The sequence below is a fragment of the Lutra lutra genome, chromosome 10 (genome assembly GCF_902655055.1).
Source record: "Lutra lutra chromosome 10, mLutLut1.2, whole genome shotgun sequence".
NCBI classification, from domain to species: Eukaryota; Metazoa; Chordata; class Mammalia; order Carnivora; family Mustelidae; genus Lutra; species Lutra lutra.
The window spans coordinates 58,885,343-58,904,587 of NC_062287.1; the positions used below are offsets into that span (position 1 = coordinate 58,885,343).

The 19,245-nt window shown below is 41.5% G+C and overlaps 2 protein-coding genes across 2 annotated transcripts; both read left to right on the top strand.

Moving 5' to 3' along the window:
• The first annotated feature begins 315 nt into the window (after positions 1-315).
• Positions 316-1,290, top strand: LOC125079602 (olfactory receptor 51D1). Its single transcript, XM_047693372.1, has one exon. It carries the CDS (start codon positions 316-318, stop codon positions 1,288-1,290), a length of 975 nt encoding a protein of 324 aa, XP_047549328.1.
• Positions 1,291-7,827: 6,537 nt separating this feature from the next.
• On the top strand, positions 7,828-18,299 carry LOC125079480 (olfactory receptor 51E1). The gene is made up of 2 exons (XM_047693109.1): positions 7,828-7,977; positions 17,304-18,299. Exon 2 carries the CDS (start codon positions 17,346-17,348, stop codon positions 18,297-18,299), a length of 954 nt encoding a protein of 317 aa, XP_047549065.1. The 5' UTR covers positions 7,828-7,977; positions 17,304-17,345.
• Positions 18,300-19,245: the final 946 nt, after the last annotated feature.

Here is a 19,245-nt window from a genome sequence, read left to right on the forward strand (position 1 = left end):
ATTCTGGGCAGGTCCACTATGTTGGAGAAGTGGTTAAGAGCAGTGCCCTTGTCCACAGCTTTAGCTCTGGAAAGAAGAGCTGTTGCATGTTTTCTGAGTGGATTGTCACACACTGAGATTAATGGGACTTCTAGGAAATGTGTATAAGGGGACACAGAGCACAGAGAGACTCGAGTTCAAAATTACAAGTACTTAATCTTCTGTTTGCTACTGTCATCACGACTCCAGTGCCTTTTCCTGGTAAGTCCTTCGTCTCCTCTGAACCATGACTAAATGGTGTTTCTCCCTTTCCCCTTCATAGACCCTGGTCTTGGCATGCAGAAGCCTCAGTGCTTGGTTCCTGTCATGGCCACTCCAAATGGAACTCTGGTACACCCAGCATATTTCCTACTGGTGGGCATCCCTGGCTTGGGGCCTAACATACACTTTTGGCTGGCTTTTCCACTGTGTTTTATGTATGCCTTGGCCACCCTGGGCAACCTGGCCATTGTCCTCATCATCCGTGTGGAAAGGTGCCTGCATGAGCCCATGTACCTTTTCCTGGCTATGCTTTCCACCATTGACCTAGTCCTATCTTCTGTCACCATGCCCAAGATGGCCAGCCTCTTCCTAACAGGCATCCAGGAAATAGGATTCAATATTTGTCTGGCCCAGATGTTCCTCATCCATGCTCTGTCAGCCATGGAGTCAGCTGTCCTGCTGGCCATGGCTTTTGACCGCTTTGTGGCCATCTGCCATCCACTGCGGCATGCTTCTGTGCTCACGGGGCCTACTGTGGCCAAGATTGGACTAGCTGCTCTGACCAGAGGATTTGTTTTCTTCTTCCCACTGCCCTTCCTCCTGAAGCAGTTGTCATACTGCCAAACACATACTGTCACACACTCCTTCTGTTTGCACCAAGATATCATGAAATTGTCCTGTACTGACACCATAGTCAATGTAGTGTATGGACTCTTCATTATCCTCTCAGTGATGGGTGTTGACTCCCTCTTCATCGGTCTCTCCTACATTCTCATCCTGAAGACTGTGTTGGAGCTGTCTTCTCAGGGGGCAGCACTCAAGGCTTTCAACACCTGTGTCTCCCATCTCTGTGCTGTACTGGTCTTCTACATGCCTCTCATTGGGCTATCAGTTGTACACAGATTGGGGGGCCCTACTTCCCTGCTCCATGTGATTATGGCTAATATCTATCTACTACTACCACCTGTGGTCAACCCTGTTGTTTATGGAGCCAAGACCAAGGAGATCCGTTCACGGATTCTCCATATGTTCTCACAGGGTGGTAGGTGAGCAGAATAACCTCCCTAATGCCTTCAATTCCTGCCAGAGCTGAGAAGATTATGACCTTGTGAATGTCTTGGTGATTGGAGCATTCAACCTACTGGGCTGTCTGTTTCCATATATCTGGAATGTGTCAATACAGAAGTGTGGTTCTGAGAAAGTTTTGGCTAGGCCAAAGGAACAGTCTCAAGCAAAGGTTTCTCGTCAGAAGCTCCTACATTGGCAAGAATGGGTCAGTACTAAGTCATTAGCGGGGTAGGCTGGACAAGTGTGGCCTTGCTTCTAACATGGAGGTGGAGCCTGAGAGGCAGTGGCTGGCACTGTCAGTCTGCTATGCTCCCGGCAGCAGGCTCTTGTGAAGGAGATTTGAATATCACACTTCCATGGCTGCCACAGCATCTGACCTTAGACATTTCAGCCACTTAAGGCCCGTAGTATGGGGACTTAGGTATTTTCTGCCTCCAGCCATTATTTAGTTTAATCTTTAATAGTTTACTGGTGTATAATTGATATACAACAAATGGCACACATTTGTACATAAAGTACACAGTTTGATAAGTTTTGACATGTATACACCCATAAAACCACACCACAATCAAGATATGAACATATTTCTCATTCCCCCAAAGTTTCCTTATACCCTTTTGAAGTCCCTCACTCCCATCTCTCCTGGTCACTTCCTGCTCCAATCCCCAGATAACCACTGAAATGCTTTGTGCTACATCAGTTTGCATTTCCTAGAATTTTAGATAAATAGAACCAAACACTATGTACTCCTTTTCTTGTCTGGCTTATTTTAGCACAGTTATTTTGAGATTCATCCATGCTATAGCATATATACTTATATTAAGTAATATTAAGTTACTTAATTCTTCTTATTGCTAGGTAGCATTCTATTGTGTAATTATGTTATAGTTTGTTTATCCGTTCATCTCCTGATGGACATTTAGAATGTTTCCAGAACTGACTGTTACAAATAAAGCTGCTATGAACATGTAAGTGTTTGTTTGGACATGTGTTTTTCTTTTTCTTCCTGTGTAAATACTTAGGAATGAAATGGCTGGATCATACTGGAGGTATATTGTTTAACTTTTTAACTGCCTAAGTGTTTTCCACAGTGGTCGTACCACTTTCCAAAGTGGATGTGTCATTTTACATTTCCTACTGATAGTGTATGAGAGTTAAAATTTTTTGGCATCTTAGCTTACTTTTGATATAGTCTGTATTTTTTATTTTAGCCATTTTAGTAGGTTTGTAATAGCATCTCATTGTGCTTTCAATATGACCCTAATAAATAGTGATGTTTCATATCTTTTCATGTGCTTATTTGTCATCGGTAAATCTTTGCCACTTTTCTGTTGTGTTGTTTAGTTATTACTGAGTTTGGATTTTTAAAAATATATGTTGCATATAAGTCCTTTATCAGATATATATTTTACATTTTCCCCCAGTCTGTGGCTTGTCTTTTGCTTCTCTTAATGGTCTTAAAAAATAAATCAAATATTCTTAATTGATGAAATCTCATTTATCAAGTTGTTCTTTTATAGCAACACTTTGATGTATCTAAAAACTCATCACAATTGCACAAAAATCCGTGTTCTTTTTCTTCTCATAGAAGCAATATAGTTTTGGGTTTTATATTTCGCTCTGTGATCTATTTTGTGTTAGTTTTTGTATATATAGGTGTAAGGTATGGGTCAATTTAATTTATTTCCATATTGACATCTGGTTATTTTAATGCTACTGGACTATCCATGGTCAACTGTATTGTTTTTGTATCTTTGTAGAAAATCAGTTATCTATGTATGTGTGGGTCTCATTCTAGAATTTTTATTCAATTCACTATTTTGCTATTTTTTATGTCAATACCACATTGTTTTGACTAATGTGGCTTTGTAAGATATCTTAAAATCAGTATTGTTAATCCTTTCACTTTGTTCTTCATTTTCAAAGGTGCTCTGATTATACTTTCTTAGGAATTTTAGCAGCAGTTTTAAAATTTATACAAAATAGTCTTTTGGAATTTTGACTTGAATTGTATTGAATTTATATAGGTCAGTTTAGAGAGAATTGACATTGTTGAGTTTTCCAACTCATGAACATAGTATATATCTTCCTTTTTAGGATCTCCCTCAATTTCTTTCAGAAGTGTTTTGTAGTTTTATTGTATGGGTTTTTCATGTCTTTCATCAGACTTATCTGTATTTCATATTTTGATGCTATTATATAAGTGGTATTATTTAGTTAACTTTTATGATTGTCCATTATGCTAGTGTACATACAGAACTATAACTGACTTCTTTACATTACTCCTGAATCTTCAACTTTTTGCTAAACTCAATCATTATTTCTATAAGTTTTTTGCATATTGCATTAGCTTTTCTATATAGATGATCATGTTGCTTGTGAGTAAAGATGGTTTTACTTCTTTCTTTCAAATTTGGATACATTTAATTGATTAGTTTGTGTTATTGGATTGGCAAGAAATGCCAGGATATTGTGACTAGAAGTAATAAGTGTCGCATGATCTTAGGGGGAAAATATCTACTGTTCTAGTATTGAATATGTTCTATTAATTTTTTTTAAAAGATTTTATTTAAAGAATGAGAGTGAGAGAGTGAGTGAGCACAAGCAGGGGGAGCAGCAGGCAGAGGGAGAAGCAGGCTCCCCGACGAGCAGGGAGCCCCATGCGGGACTTGATCCCAGCGCTCAGAGATCATGACCCGAGCCAAAGGCAGATGCTTAACCAACTGAGCCACCCAGATGTCCCTGTTCTATTAATTCTTAAGACAGATAATTTTACATTTGTCTATTGATTCATGTAGTTATGTCACTTTATGCTTGAAATATTTTGAAGTTTTCTTAAAGGTATTTAAGTATTTAGCATTTTTAATTTTCTCATAATGAATTATCATTATGAAGTGGCCTTCTTTATTTGTGGTAATATTCTTTACTCTGAAATCTACATTGTCTGATATTAATAAAGCCATTTGAGCTTTCTTGTAATTAATGTAACCATGATATATCTTTTTTTTCATTCCTTACTTTTCGCCTATTTGTGTCTTTTGGTTTGGAGTGCCTTTTTTTAATAGAAAGGATATTGTCACTTCTTACATTTTTATCTGATTTGATGATATCTGTATTTTACTAGGGGTATCCCATTTATTTTCTATTTGTACCATCTGTTTCCCCCCCTTTGCCTTTTTTTCTTTATTTTTGATTAACTGAATATTTTTAATGGTTCCATTTTATCTCCTTTTATAGTCTGTTAGCTATCACTCTTTTGTTATTTTAATGGCTGTGTAGGGTTTAAATATGTATTAACTTATTACGGCCTACCTTCATTTAACCATTTAATGTGTAGAAGAATTTTACAGTACTGTATTCCCATTCCTCTCCTCCCAACCTTTGTGCTGTTGTTGTACATATTGCTTTTATGTTTTATAAACTCCACACTACATTATTGTTATTTTCATCTAAACAATTATCTTTAAGGAGGTTTGAATCATAGGAAAACAACTTTATGTATGTACTCAGGTAGTTACAATTTTTACTGCTCTGCATTTCTTTCTGTAGATGTATATTAGTTCTATCTGGTATTGTTTTTCTCTACTTGAAGAGTTTATCAAACCTTGTGATGTGATATGATAATGAATTATTTCAGCTTTTGTATACCTAAAATATTATTATCTTGAGCTGCTTGCATCTGTGAGTTTATAGGTTTATAGTGTATATCAAACTTGGAAAACTTTTTGTTCCCCACCCCCCAGTGAGGACTCCAATCACATGTAATTAGACCACTTGAAGTTCTCCTATTCCTCACTGAGTCTGTGTTTGCTTTTTATTTTTAAAAAAAATTTTTAAAGATTTTATTTATTTATTTGACAGACAGAGATCACAAGTAGGCAGAGAGGCAGGCAGAGAGAGAGAGGAGGAAGCAGGCACTCTGCCGAGCAGAGAGCCCAACCTGGGGCTTGATCCCAGGACCCTGAGATCATGACCTGAGCTGAAGGCAGAGGCTTTAACCCACTGAGCCACCCAGGTGCCCCTGTGTTTGTTTTTTAAATATTGCTTTTTATCTCTGTGTTTCCTTTTGAATAGTTTTTAATTCTGTGTCTTCAAGTTTACTAATCATTTCTTCCACAATGTATCTCCATCTGGAGAGTTTTACGTCTCATACCTTGGAGTTTTTATCCCTAGAAGTTTAATTTCAATTTTATTTTATTTTATTTTTTCTAAAGGTTTTATATATTTTTTTGATAGAGAGTGAGAATAGGGGTGGAAGGGGGGAGGGGCAGAGGGAAAGGAAGAAACACTCTCCACTGAGCAGGGAGCTGGACAAAGAACTAGATCCCAGGATCTTGACCTGAGCAGAAGGCAAACACTAAACCAACTGAACCACCCAGGCACCCTGATTTCAATTTTAAAAAATATCTTTCATGTCTCTACTTAAGTTTTTATTCTGTTTAGTGCAGTTGTAATCATCTTTAATATATAATATCTTTATCTTGTAGTTCTAATATCTGTTTCAGTTCTAGATCAGTTTTAATTATTCTCGTCATTATGGGTCATTTTTCTTCTTTGCATGTCTGGCAATTTGATCACATGTGAGACTGTGCAGATTTTACCTTGGTTCTGTGTATTTTCGTATCCCTATAGATATTCTTCTGTTTTGTTTAGGGAATCAGTCAAGTTACTTATACATAGTTAGGTCATTTGGGTCTTGCCTTTAAGAATTGTTAGGTGGGGGGCACCTGGGTGGCTCAGTGGGTTAAGCCACTGCCTTCGGCTCAGGTCATGATCTCAGGGTACTGGGATCGAGTCCCGCATCTGGCTCTCTGCTCAGCGGGGAGCCTGCTTCCCTCTCTCTCTGCCTGCCTCTCCGTCTACTTGTGATCTCTCTCTGTCAAATAAATAAATAAAATCTTTAAAAAAAAAAAAGAATTGTTAGGTGGGACTAGAGAAGAGCTCAGTCTAAGGTTCGTTTTCCCCACTACTGAGGCAAGATCCTTCTGCATTCTCTACTTAGTGCCCTGTTAATCTTGAAGTTTTTCAGTCTGGCTGGTGGAGACAGTCACTATCCTTGACCCTGTGTGAACACTGGATAGTGTTACCTTTCATTTTTTCAGGTGGCTCTTTCCCCAGCTTTAGGTAGCTTGTTCACATGCATGTGTTGATGAGGACCTCAGTTGAAGGAGGATCCTCTACATCTCTGGGGTTCTCTCCATGTGTAGATCTCTCATCTTTGATATTCTCTCTTCAGATCTAGCTGGCTTGATCTGAATTCTTCATCTTCATCTTCACTGAACTCTTCATCTCCATGTCCTTCACTTAGGGTGTCCTCTGGACTCTGCTTGGGTTCTCCTTGCCTGCACTGCAACATGGAAACTTCCTTAGGGCAGGAAGCTAGAGAATCCACAGGGTTTCACCTTATTTGTTTCCTGTATCTCAGGGCTCACTGTACTTCATTGCCTGATGCCCAGTCTTGCAAAACACTGTTTATGTATATAGTCCATTTCTTGGTTTCTTCAGGGGGATATTCCTTCTTGCTACCCCGATTTTCCTGGAAGTAAAAGTCCCTTGGATGTATGTATTTTTGAAGTCTTCACACAGCCTAAGTTTGGGAGGCTTAGGGAAATAGCAGAGATGGCTTGAGGGTGATGGCAGTGAGTGCCTGCACTCATGGTCTACAGGTTCTGCAGGTAGCTGGAGCCCTTGTCATCACTAGTTTTGAAGTGGTTTGAAATGGAATGGCCTGATTTGACATGATCTATTTTTGCATAATTTGAGTTAGCATGCTCTGGGTTGTACATTTTAAACTTAAGAGTTGTAAAACTGGTAAGTAGATAACAAGGAGAAGCCAACTAAAATTCACTTTGCTTTATTTATGCACTTTGGAAAACATATTTAAATATGTAAGGCATTTAGTTTTACATTAAAATTGTTCTCTAGCTCTCTAAAATGTTCTCTCACTATTTTTGCCCTTAAGAGAGAAACCAGCTGGCATTGGTCTTTTATGGTGGGTATTGGAGGTAGGAGAGGGTTAAGGAAACCACATCCTCCTTCTTCAGCCAGAAGTTCAGGAATCCAAGGCCAGGGAGTGGAAGATAGCATAGTCCCCAGGGATCCATGTTATGAGTTAGCTAGACACAGGGCCCAGAGCCTGGGAGACAAAGAAAATGTAGCCCTAGAGCTTTGGGGAAAGGCGGATGGGTCCATTGGGATCCAGACTCAGCAAGGATCCAGCAGGGGCCACGAACAGGAAGAAGGCAGAGGATAGAGAAAGCTCCAGGAAGAAGAGGGGGTGGTAGTTAATTGTGGGACCTCACTAAAAGCTTACTCTGTTTTTCCTCTGGCTGAGTTTACTGAGCCTGGGAAGAAACGTGGAAAAACGCTCCTTATAAAGTCCACAGCCACACAAATGAGTTTCTTCTAGCCTTTCCTTACTCATCCCCCTGTCAAACTTTACATTGGGAACTGGCCAAATCCTGACTGGCACAGGGCCCATCTGGAGAGGACTCTAGAGACCCTCTCTACCCACTGTCCCTCCTTCCCCATACCCGAGGTGCACTTTCCCAGGACACAGAAGCCAAGAAGGACATCAGATGCACAGTTGGCTACTGAGGGGTACCTGCTGAAAGACCCTCTGGGCAACACATCTGCCCCCCAGGAGGGGGAAGCAGAAGGAGGGAGGAGGTAAGACAGAATAAATAACCTTGATCAGGGAGGCCCAAAGAAGGGGGTGGAGACAGAGAATGCTGAACTTCAGCACAGTCTGCCAGACATCTTTGGGAAGAGGACTGGAGAAAAAGACACATATTACTTCCAGGCCATTGCGGTGAGTGCAGGAGACCAGGGGGTATGCAGAGATGTGTGGGTTTCTTGTAGGTAGGGAATTCCCGTTAGACCTGCCAAATCTAAGGGAGGAGAAACCAGGCTATGATGAGCCAGAAGTATAGGGGTGGAGCCGGGGAACATGAAGGAGGCTCCTGACTCAAAGGACAGTGTTAGCAGTTTCTGTGTGGGATGAAGGGAAGTGTGGACAGTGGTAGATGTTGCCTATGGGTAGTTTTGAAGCAATTTTTAGTGATCAGTTTCCTGGAGGTGCCCATCTAGGGCTTGGCAGGAGTTGGTAAATGAAGGTGAAGGGACAGAAAACAGACTGGGTTGGGGTTGGGTTAGAGTTAGATTGGTATTTGTGTGTTAACAGGACAGTCCCAGGTGTTAGTGTGGGTGAAGCTCAGTTTGACTGGGGGTTTAGGCCTTATTCTGTCATCTGTATTGGGAGTCAGACTGTGGCTGATATTGGGACTTAGCAGTCCTCCTGGAGCTCTGGTCCTGACTCTATCTATGCCTGGGGTCAGGATCCAGTCTTCATCCCATATAAAAAGTGCATTACTACCACACTGTGACTTCCTCTGCCATGCACTCTGTTCCCCAGCTCCACTAAACCACTAGTAGCTTTCCAAACAAGGTATATTCTCTCTCTCTAGGTCTTCAAATTTGCCAGTGTGCACTTTTTTTAAATCATTTTTTATATTTATTTTCAGCATAACAGTATTCATTGTTTTTGTACCACACCCAGTGCTCCATGCAATCCGTGCCCTCTCTAATACCCACCACCGGTTCCCACAACCTCCCATCCCCTCACCTCTTCAAACCTTTTAGATTGTTTTTCAGAGTCCATAGTCTCTCATTGTTCACCTCATTGTTCACCACCCCCCAACTCCCTTCTCCTAACTCCCCTGTCCTCCATGCTATTTGTTATGTTCCACAAATAAGTGAAACCATATGATAATTGACTCTCTCTGCTTGACTTATTTCACTCAGCATAATCTCTTCTAGTCCCGTCCATGTTGATACAAAAGTTGGCTATTCATTCTTTCTGATGGAGGCATAATACTCCATAGTGTATATGGACCACATCTTCCTTATCCATTCATCCGTTGAAGGGCATCTTGGTTCTTTCCACAGGTTGGCAACCGTGGCCATTGCTGCTATAAACATTGGGGTACATGATGGCCCTTCTTTTTACTACATCTGTATCTTTGGGGTAAATACCCAGTAGTGCAATGGCAGGGTCATAGGGAAGTTCTATTTTTAATTTCTTGAGGAATCTCCACACTGTTCTCCAAAGAGGCTGCACCAACTTGCATTCCCCCCAACAGTGGATGAGGGTTTCCCTTTCTCCATATCCCCTCCAACACATGTTGTTTCCTGTCTTGCTAATTTTGGCCATTCTAACTGGTGTAAGGTGATATCTATACTTTTAATGCCATTCCAATCGAAATTCCACCAGTATTCTTCAAAGAGCTGGAGCAAATAATCCAAAAATTTGTATGGAACCAGAAGAGACCCCGAAACACTAAGGAAATGTTGAAAAACAAAAATAAAACTGGGGGCATCACGTTACCTGATTTCAAGCTTTACTACAAAGCTGTGATCACCAAGACAGCATGGTACTGGCATAAAAACAGACACATAGACCAGTGGGACAGAGTAGAGAGCCCAGATATGGACCCTCAACTCTATGGTCAGTTAATCTTCGACAAAACAGGAAAAACAGTGGAAAAAAGACAGTCTCTTCAATAAATGATGCTGGGAAAACTGGGTAGCTATATGTAGAAGAATGAAACTCGACCATTCTCTTACGCCGTACACAAAGATAAATTCAAAATGGATAAAAGATCTCAACGTGAGACAGGAATCCATCAGAATCTTAGAGAACATAGGCAGTAATCTCTTTGATATCAGCCACAGGAACTTCTTTCAAGATATGTCTCCAAAGGCAAAGGAAACAAAAGCCAAAATAAACTTTTGGGACTTCATCAAAATCAAAAGCTTCTGCACAGCAAAGGAAACAGTCAAGAAAACAAAGAGGCAACCCACGGAATGGGAGAAGATATTTGCAAATGACGGTACAGACGAAAGATTGATATCCAGGATCTATAAAGAACTCCTCAAACTCAACACACACAAAACAGATAATCATATCAAAAAATGGGCAGAAGATATGAACAGACACTTCTCCAATGAAGACATACAAATGGCTATCAGACACATGAAAAAACGTTCATCATCACTAGCCATCAGGGAGATTCAAATTAAAACCACTTTTTTTTTTTTAAAGATTTTTATATTTATTTATTTAGAGAGAGACAGCAGAGTGAGAGAGAGCACAAGCTAGGGTTGGGGGCACAGGGAGAGAGAGAAGCAAGCTCCCTGCTCAGGGGCTGTATTCTAGGACCCTGAGATCATGACCTAAGCCAAAGGCAAACACTGCTTAACCATCTGAGCCACCCAGGTACCCCACCAGTGTGTACTTTTAACAAATTATATCCGGTCTGTTGGTTTAGTTCCCCCAAGTCACTCAGAATTAAATGAAGGCCCTTTGCCATGTCCTGTAAGCCACTACATAAGCTGGCCCCTTTCTTCCTTTCTGACCGCATCTTCTAAAACTCTCCTGTTCTCTCTATATCTCTGGCTCCATTGACCTTCTTTCTGTTCTGTGAATCCTCAGAACAGAAGACCTTCTCCTTTTGTTTCCTCAGCTCTTTCCCTAGATCTTAGAATGGTTGGCATGTTCCTACACAGCTCTTGGTTCATATGTCACCTCCTCAGAGAGGCTGTCACTGACCCCCTCTCAAATATGGGTGCCCTACCTGTCCCCTACCCTCTTACTCCATCTTATCTTGGTGCATTTATCTTTCCCTGACATGTTCTTGCTTATTTGTTTACTTTTTGTTATTTCCTTCATAATGCGTGAGCTCCATGAAAGTAGTGATCTTTTCTGTTTCATCCACTGTTTTATCTCCAGTTTTGGTACATGGAGCCAAACATACTCAGTGTTTTTACTGTCTAACTGAATGCTGCTGGCCCCGTACTCTCCATCCTGTCTGGTTAACTGTGACTAACCCTGCAAGTCTTGGCTCAGAGGTCACCTCCTCAGGGAAGTCCTCTGGGCCTGGCAACTTGGTAAGGTATTGTCTGCTTTGCTCCTGGGGTGTGTACTTATCCCTATGCTAACATTTAACACAACATATTGTGATAGCTTCATGTTTTGTCTCAATTTCTCCCCACTCCTGGAGTTCTGAGCTGTGCCTTGTTCACTCTATGTCTCATTATCTCCAATGCTTAGCACAGGTTCTGGTACATGGCAGTCAGTAAATCAATAATCACTGGAAAAAGATCAGTAGATCAATCAAAGTCCAAGATCAGGCTTTTTCATTGCACCACATTTGTCTGTGTGTAGGCAGCAGAGTAGCTCTGATGGGCACTGATTATCGGGTCAAGCTTTGCAGGTCTGTGGGACTTTTACTGACTCTGGTCCTATGTGGGATGTGGAGGGGCAGGGACCTGAATCCCCGGAGCTCTGTTTGGGGGTGATTTTGGAGGGCCAGGCTGACTCGAGTGAGTAAAATGAGGCTCCCAGCCTGTAGTGAGGCTCTAAAAGTAGAGCCTCACTCTAGTTTTTTAGTTGGAAAAATGAGAGAATGCAATTTCTATTCTCATTTTGGCCATTCTAAAATGAGTGGCCAAGGCTCTGCAAAGGTTCATCTGCTTTATCAAATCAAGGCAAAGTAAGAGGGGCAAGGGATGTGGATGATTTGGGGTCGAAGTGATTCTGGGGCTACCACACCCATGTAATATTAAGGAAAGTGCCCCCCTCTAATGAAGTGAGTGATTAAATCTTACAGTTCTTGTCCACCACTGAAGTCTGCCTTCCCTCTTCGGGCCTAGGAGTAGGAGCCAGAGGCTCCCAGGTATTCTGGGTTCTCTCCAAGGACATTGTCTTCCAGATGTTCCCACAGAGGCTGGCAGGGGCACCAGAGGTCCCTACCCCACTGCTCTCAGCATGGAGCATTCTGTGTGTTTAGCCCAGACAATGACAATGACTATGAATCCCATCTTCCATTCCCTCCTATTTCCCCTTCCCTGCTGCACACAAGTGGGGAGAGTTGGTCAGGTGTTCTGAGTCCTGGAGAGGCCCTCTAGACTCACAGGTCCTCAAAGTTTGGATTTCTTGGAGATTAACACTAAAATAGTCCTTATAAAACATTGGTCCATTCTGAAGGAGACTGAGAGAGGGCAGGGCAGTAGCTTGGCCTATTGGAAAGCATATGGATTTGTCACTGAGAGCTCTAATTAACCCTCAACATCCTTATCAGTCAAATGGGATTAATAATTCCTGACTGACAGGTTGATGAGAGGATCTAATCATATAAGAAGGAAGTATTGGGTAGAGGATAAAGTTTTTTAATCTCCACTCTGGGACCCACCCAAACTTACTACCAGAGGAGTTGGGACTGAAAGGAGAGTGCCTGAGTCTTGTTCCGGGGGTGGGGGTCCTCTTCCCTGCCTCTTGAGTTGCCTTCTAAGGATCTACCTGGGCCAGGTGTCCTACTTACCTGGCCATTCTACCCTGCTTCTTGGGAAGATTTTATTGCTTTCAGAAGGTGCAGCACAATTAAGGGCAGCCTAGAATAGTAGAAAGTGTACGGGCCTTGATGTTAGTTCAGGTTAAATTTCTGCTTTTCCATTCATCTGTTAAACCCTGTTTTCCATTCATCTGTTAAACCCTAAACATTATTTAATCCCTTGGGACCTGGTTTTCTGAGCTATAATATAGAGAAGATACATAAGAATTCCTATCATACAGAATTATTTTAAGGTTAGAGATCATTTTTTTATAGTGTCCCATGTTTTGTAGACACTCAGTGATTTCTGTTATCATAAAAAGCAGTAAAATTAGCATTGGGAATGACCTCATTACTCTTCTCTTGGATCAGAAGAAATAGAGCTTGTAGTCCCTGGTCTACTTCTCTGACTGCCTTTCCATGGGTGTCCGAGAAACAGGGAGTTCGGAGAGCTCCGGGAAGAGTGTGAGAATGGGCTGATGATGCGAGCTTAGCTGGCAATGGGGGACAGAGTCTGGAAGCCAGGAGGAAGGAATGAGGTTTGAAGGCCTCACAGTGTGTTTCTGCTCTGTGTTGCTGGCAGCTTCTGCTCCCTCCATTCTCAGGAGAGGGCCAAGATGTACTTCATAGTTCTCCAAGGTACATGGCTGGGACTTGCTGAGATAGTGTGACTTTTTCTGAGAAAATCCCAGGCCTATTCCCTAGGGCTAGGGTAATCAGGCTTTCCAAAAAAAAAAAAAAAAAAAAAAGTATAAGGAAGGAAGGAAGGAAAGAAAGAAAAAAGAAAAAAGACTTTCTTTCTTTCGTTTCCCCTAGAGCTCCAAATGTTCTCTCTCTGAGTGGATGCAAATGGTTTTAATTATCAACAGCCCATTCAGGCTGGATGGCACGGGTTTCCTCTCCCCACCTCCTGGCAGGACTATGGGAGATTGAGATGTTTCAGGGCTTGTGCCTTCTGGCTGCTCCCTATAACATTCCTTCATTTTCCTCTTGCTGGAGTGTTCTGTGTCCCAGCCTGATGTTTTCCACCAATAGTAGCTACCCACTTTATACTGCTGAGGTGCCTCCCTTCCTGGACAGCTGTGTCCTCTTTTTGTTGCCATTGTGGGAGATCATCTGTTACTGTGTGTGTGTATGTGTTTGTGTGTTTGTACGGGCGCATGCGTGCATGAGTGTGTGCCTAAGGTGGAGTGGCAATTTAGGTGACAAATAGGGGAAACTTTCTATGTACTCAGGGGACTTGTTCCCCATTTTAATGGAAAAAATTTAAAAAGTGCATCATACGAAGTGATAGGTGTTTTATAATCCCCTTTGACAGGTCTTACCTCATAATTTTATAGGAGCACTGTAAGGTTGTTACTGTCTTCTACATTTATTCTGAGTAATAAATGTAGACTTGGACTTGAGTTTCTAGTCCCAGAATTCTGCTTACCACATCACTTGGCCCTGAGGGGTAATAAGGTGGAATATGCCAATCCAGTGTTTCCTAAAGTGGCACATTGTGACCCCATTCTACCATGTCTGTTCATGTGAAATTTTTGAATGGTGTAGATATCTGGCTTTCTGGAGTAGCAGAACCTTCTTGCTGATGTCTGCAGAGGAAGGATCCTGGGTCACCTGTCTCTTGGACATAAACTGTACTGTGTGCCTACTTTGCATTTATGTAGAACCAAGGCTTTGTACCTGCCCCATTCTCCATGTATTCTCTTGTGCCTTCTGGATCCCTGGGTAAGAAAGGCCTTTTCCGTTTGACCCTAAAGATTTTTGTTCTAAAATTAAGACTATCATGCACTGACCTTCTAAACATTCTTCCATTCTTCTTCAGTGTCTCTGTAGCTCATACAACTGGCAGTCCTTCTTACCTCCTTGGCCATGCTATCCTCATTAGATGTGTATTGAGGGATTCTTCTTTTGATAAAACTCACTTTCATTTTCAATAAATGTTAACTGAATACTAATTGACAAATATGGTAGGGTTCCTGCCATTCAGGAATCCATAATTCAGGGAAAAACAAATATAGCAATAATTATATAGTTCAGGACTATAAATGCTTGAAAAGAGACCTAAACAAAGTTCTTTGGGAGCAGGGACAGGAAGCATTTTATTATACCCAGGGGTAGAAGCTTAGCAAAACAACATAGGAGAGAGATAGTAAACCAGGGTGTGAAAGATGAAGAAGATTTTGCTCAGTGGGAAGTCAAGGAGGGGGATCTGGGAAGATCTTGATGAAGGGGATGAGAAATAAAAAAAGATGAAAAGACATAGAAGCATGGGAATCAATGCCACCTTCATGAAATGGCATGCATTCTAATGTGCTAGAGCACAGGAGTCTTGGTCAGCAGTGGTGAGAGAGAAACCTAGGGCCAGACACTGGAAGATAGACTTTTTTGCCACAGCCTATCAGTTTGATCTTTTTTCTAGAATTAATGCAGAACTTTGAAAGGTATTTTTTTTTTTTTAAGCAATAGATAGTGAGCTGAGTTCATTTGCTTTGAAGATTATTGGAATTGTGCAGATAAACAAGGAGGCACGGGAAGCATGGCAGACAGACTCTGAGCTTGTGTGGCTGTTCAGGCCATCCTGCAGAAGAGAGGACATACTAGAGGAAAACAGTTAACAACAGCAACAGATGTAATTATTTGCCCATTTACTATGTGTCAGGCATTGTGTTAAATACTTTATACTCATCATCTTACTGAATCTTCACAATGAGCTCTGTTAGGCAGCAAATATTATCCTCATTTTAATGATGGGGAAACTGAGGCTTAGGAAGGTTAACTGATTTTCCCAGTGAAGTTATCCACTGGGATATGAATCCAGGATTGATTTCAAAGCTCATAGTCTTAACAACCATACAATACGGCCTGCAGAAGAGTTTGTTTTTTGGGCAGGGCGAGTTTGATGTGCCTGAGAGACACACAGATGATTCCTTTCAGTAAGGCTTTAGAGTTATGAATCTGGATCACAAGAGACAGTTCAAAGCTTGCTAAACAGATTTGGAATCCGTAGTTTAGGCATAACAAATGGACTTATAGAAAGGGACAAGATGCTCAGGGTAGAGGGTATAGAATAAGAGGAAAACTAAGGATAAATTTCTGAGAGCATTATTATCTACAAGTATGCTTAAGGACATGGGGAGTTAGGAGAAGGGAGTTGGGGGAAATTGGAAGGGGAGGTGAACAATGAGAGTCTATGGACTCTGAAAAACAATCTGAAGGGTTTGAAGAGGTGGGGGGGGGTGGGAGGTTGGGGGAACCAGGTGGTGGGTATTAGAGAGGGCACGGACTGCATGGAGCACTGGGTGTGGTACAAAAACAATGAATACTGTTATGCTGAAAAAAAAAAAAGAAATTAAAAATAGAACTTCCCTATGACCCTGCAATTACACTACTGGGTATTTACCCCAAAGATACAGATGTAGTGAAAAGAAGGGCCATCTGTACCCCAATGTTTATAGCAGCAATGGCCACGGTTGCCAACCTGTGGAAAGAACCAAGATGCCCTTCAACGGACGAATGGATAAGGAAGATGTGGTCCATATACACTATGGAGTATTATGCCTCCATCAGAAAGGATGAATAGCCAACTTTTGTATCAACATGGACGGGACTGGAAGAGATTATGCTGAGTGAAATAAGTCAAGCAGAGAGAGTCAATTATCATATGGTTTCACTTATTTGTGGAACATAACAAATAGCATGGAGGACATGGGGAGTTAGGGGAAGGCAGTTGGGGGAAATTGGAAGGGGAGGTGAACCATGAGAGACTATGGACTCTGAAAAACAATCTGAAGGGTTTGAAGAGGTGAGGGGCTGAGAGGTTGGGGGAACCAGGTGGTGGGTATTAGAGAGGGCACGGATTGCATGGAGCACTGGGTGTGGTACAAAAACAATGAATACTGTTATGCTGAAAATAAATTTAAAAAAATGATAAAAAAAATAAAAGTATGCTTAAGGGTCAAGGATAGGAGGCTGAAGATCCAGAAAGGAGACCAAGAACTGGTGATCATAGAGTGCTTAGGAGCAGTAGGAGGAGAAGAGAGAATTTTTAAGAAGAAGGGAACTCCTTGTAGTGTCAGAGAGGTCAGCACAAAAGGTCTAAGACACTGATGACTTTGGCTTCTTTGCCTGAAATTCTAAGTTAAATATGGCTTCTTATACCTTCTCCCTCCAGCAGTTTGAATTAAACGTTCATTCTCTGCCCTAAATCTCATGCTTCCAGAGTTTTGCTCTCTGTCTGGTCTGAGGGAACCCTCATGGAATAGCTCAATGATGGAACAAAGATTCCTGACATAACCTGAGCCCAGTGAATGGTGTAAGTCCTTCCTGATGCTGGCCATGAGCTCTTCTTCACACTCAACTGCTCTCTGGCAACTTGTCTTAGTATTTCATTTGTTTTCAGGATTGACTTTAGAGGTGGGATTAGTAATTAGAATTGGGCCTTGAGTTGCAAATGGTGGTTAGGTTGAGTTTAGAATAGAATCAGAGCTTGGATAGTCAATGAAGTTAGAGTTTGGGCTAGAGAACAGGACATCAGGGTAGAGGGGAAAAAACATGGCATTGGGAACCTGGAAGATCTGACAATGGCTTGTGTTTTTATTCCAGCCTTTACCTGCCTGGCACTGGTTGAGACTCAGCTTCTTCACTATGGTGGACCCCAAAAGCAATGAATCCAATGCCACATATTTTATTTTAATAGGTCTTCCAGGCTTGGAAGAAGCTCATTTCTGGTTGGCCTTTCTGTTGTGCTCCCTCTACCTTATTGCTGTGTTAGGTAACCTGACAATTATCTACATTGTGCGGACTGAGCACAGCCTACATGAGCCCATGTATATTTTTCTTTGCATGCTTTCTGGCCTTGACATCCTTATCTCCACTTCATCTATGCCCAAAATGATGGCCATCTTCTGGTTCAATTCCACTATCATCCAATTTGATGCTTGTCTGCTACAGATGTTTGCCATCCACTCCTTATCTGGCATGGAGTCCACAGTATTGCTGGCCATGGCCTTTGACCGCTATGTGGCCATTTGCCACCCATTACGCCATGCCACTGTGCTAACATTGCCTCATGTTACCAAGATTGGCATGGCTGCTGTGGTACGGGGTACTGCACTAATGGCACCCCTGCCTGTCTTCATCAAACGGCTGCCTTTCTGCCACTCCAACATTCTTTCCCATTCCTACTGCCTACACCAAGATGTCATGAAGCTGGCTTGTGCTGATATCCGTGTCAATATCATCTATGGCCTCATTGTCATCATCTCTGCCATTGGCCTAGACTCACTTCTCATCTCCTTGTCATATCTACTTATCCTCAAGACTGTATTGGGATTGACACATGAGGCCCAAGCAAAGGCATTTGGCACTTGTGTCTCTCATGTATGTGCTGTTTTCATATTTTATGTACCTTTCATTGGATTATCTATGGTGCACCGTTTCGGCAAGAGGCATGACTCCCTTCTACCCATCATCATGGCCAACATCTACCTGCTTGTTCCTCCTGTGCTCAACCCTATTGTTTATGGAGTCAAGACAAAGGAGATCCGGCAGCGCATCCTTCGTCTTTTCCATGTGACGACCCCTACTTCAGATCCATAGGTGTCAGTGAAAATTCATTTTTTACTCAAAGTTTTTCAGTTCAAATTTTAATATAAACATTTTAGAAGACAGTATTAGGGAAAAAAAGTCTTCCCTAGTTACGAAATACAACTGATTCTTTAAACATGAAACTGGTTGGAGAATCTCTATAAGATAGGGGTAGACCCATATCCTACCAATCCCCATTTTAAAATGTTATTTTCCCTTTATAATTCTCTCTATATAATTATTAGAACCATGAGGTGGTTGTGGCTGGAGGATAATTGCTTCCCATTTAACTATTTAGCCCAAATCTCTAATTGCTTGCACTGATACTCTACAGCATTCTGAGATGAGAGTGACACATCTAAGGGATATTGATGAAAGGGTTAAGCATGGCAAAGTAAAATAAACACAAGAGTGCAATACAATCGGATAATCTGGCTTAAAACTGTGATTTCCTTTTCAGAATCCCTAACTGTATTGGATCCCAGGAAGAGATATACTTGGATTTTCTTCTTTAAAATAATCTCCACAGAGAATAAATAATTTCTGTTCTTCTGGACACCAGCCCTTAAGAGAAGGATTAGAAGTAGAACCTTGAAAAGACTATAGTTACCTACATTAATGAAAGAGAACATACTCTGTTTTGAGAGTTTCACAGCTTGTGGAGACTTTTCCTTACTTAATTTTCTGATCAACCTTTTGATCTGGGAAGGAATATGATTAGTATCACTATTATACCAGTGGGGAAATTGATGTTAATGGGGATCAATGAATTATATGAGGTCACAGAAAATTGTCTTTTGATGCCCAATCCCATATTATGGGGGAGGGTCTGTTAGGGAAACCTGTGAATTAGTGAGTTAGACATTTCCAGAGTCTTTCATTTTTTTAGGGGAGGTATTTAATTTTCTTCCTCACTCATTTAGTATTGCATATAGGAATTTCCTGTTAATGTTGCTGA

Bases quoted from the DNA above. Each gene is read 5' to 3' on its own strand.
- LOC125079602 (XM_047693372.1), top strand. From the start codon at position 316: ATGCAGAAGCCTCAGTGCTTGGTTCCTGTCATGGCCACTCCAAATGGA.
- LOC125079480 (XM_047693109.1), top strand. From the start codon at position 17,346: ATGGTGGACCCCAAAAGCAATGAATCCAATGCCACATATTTTATTTTA.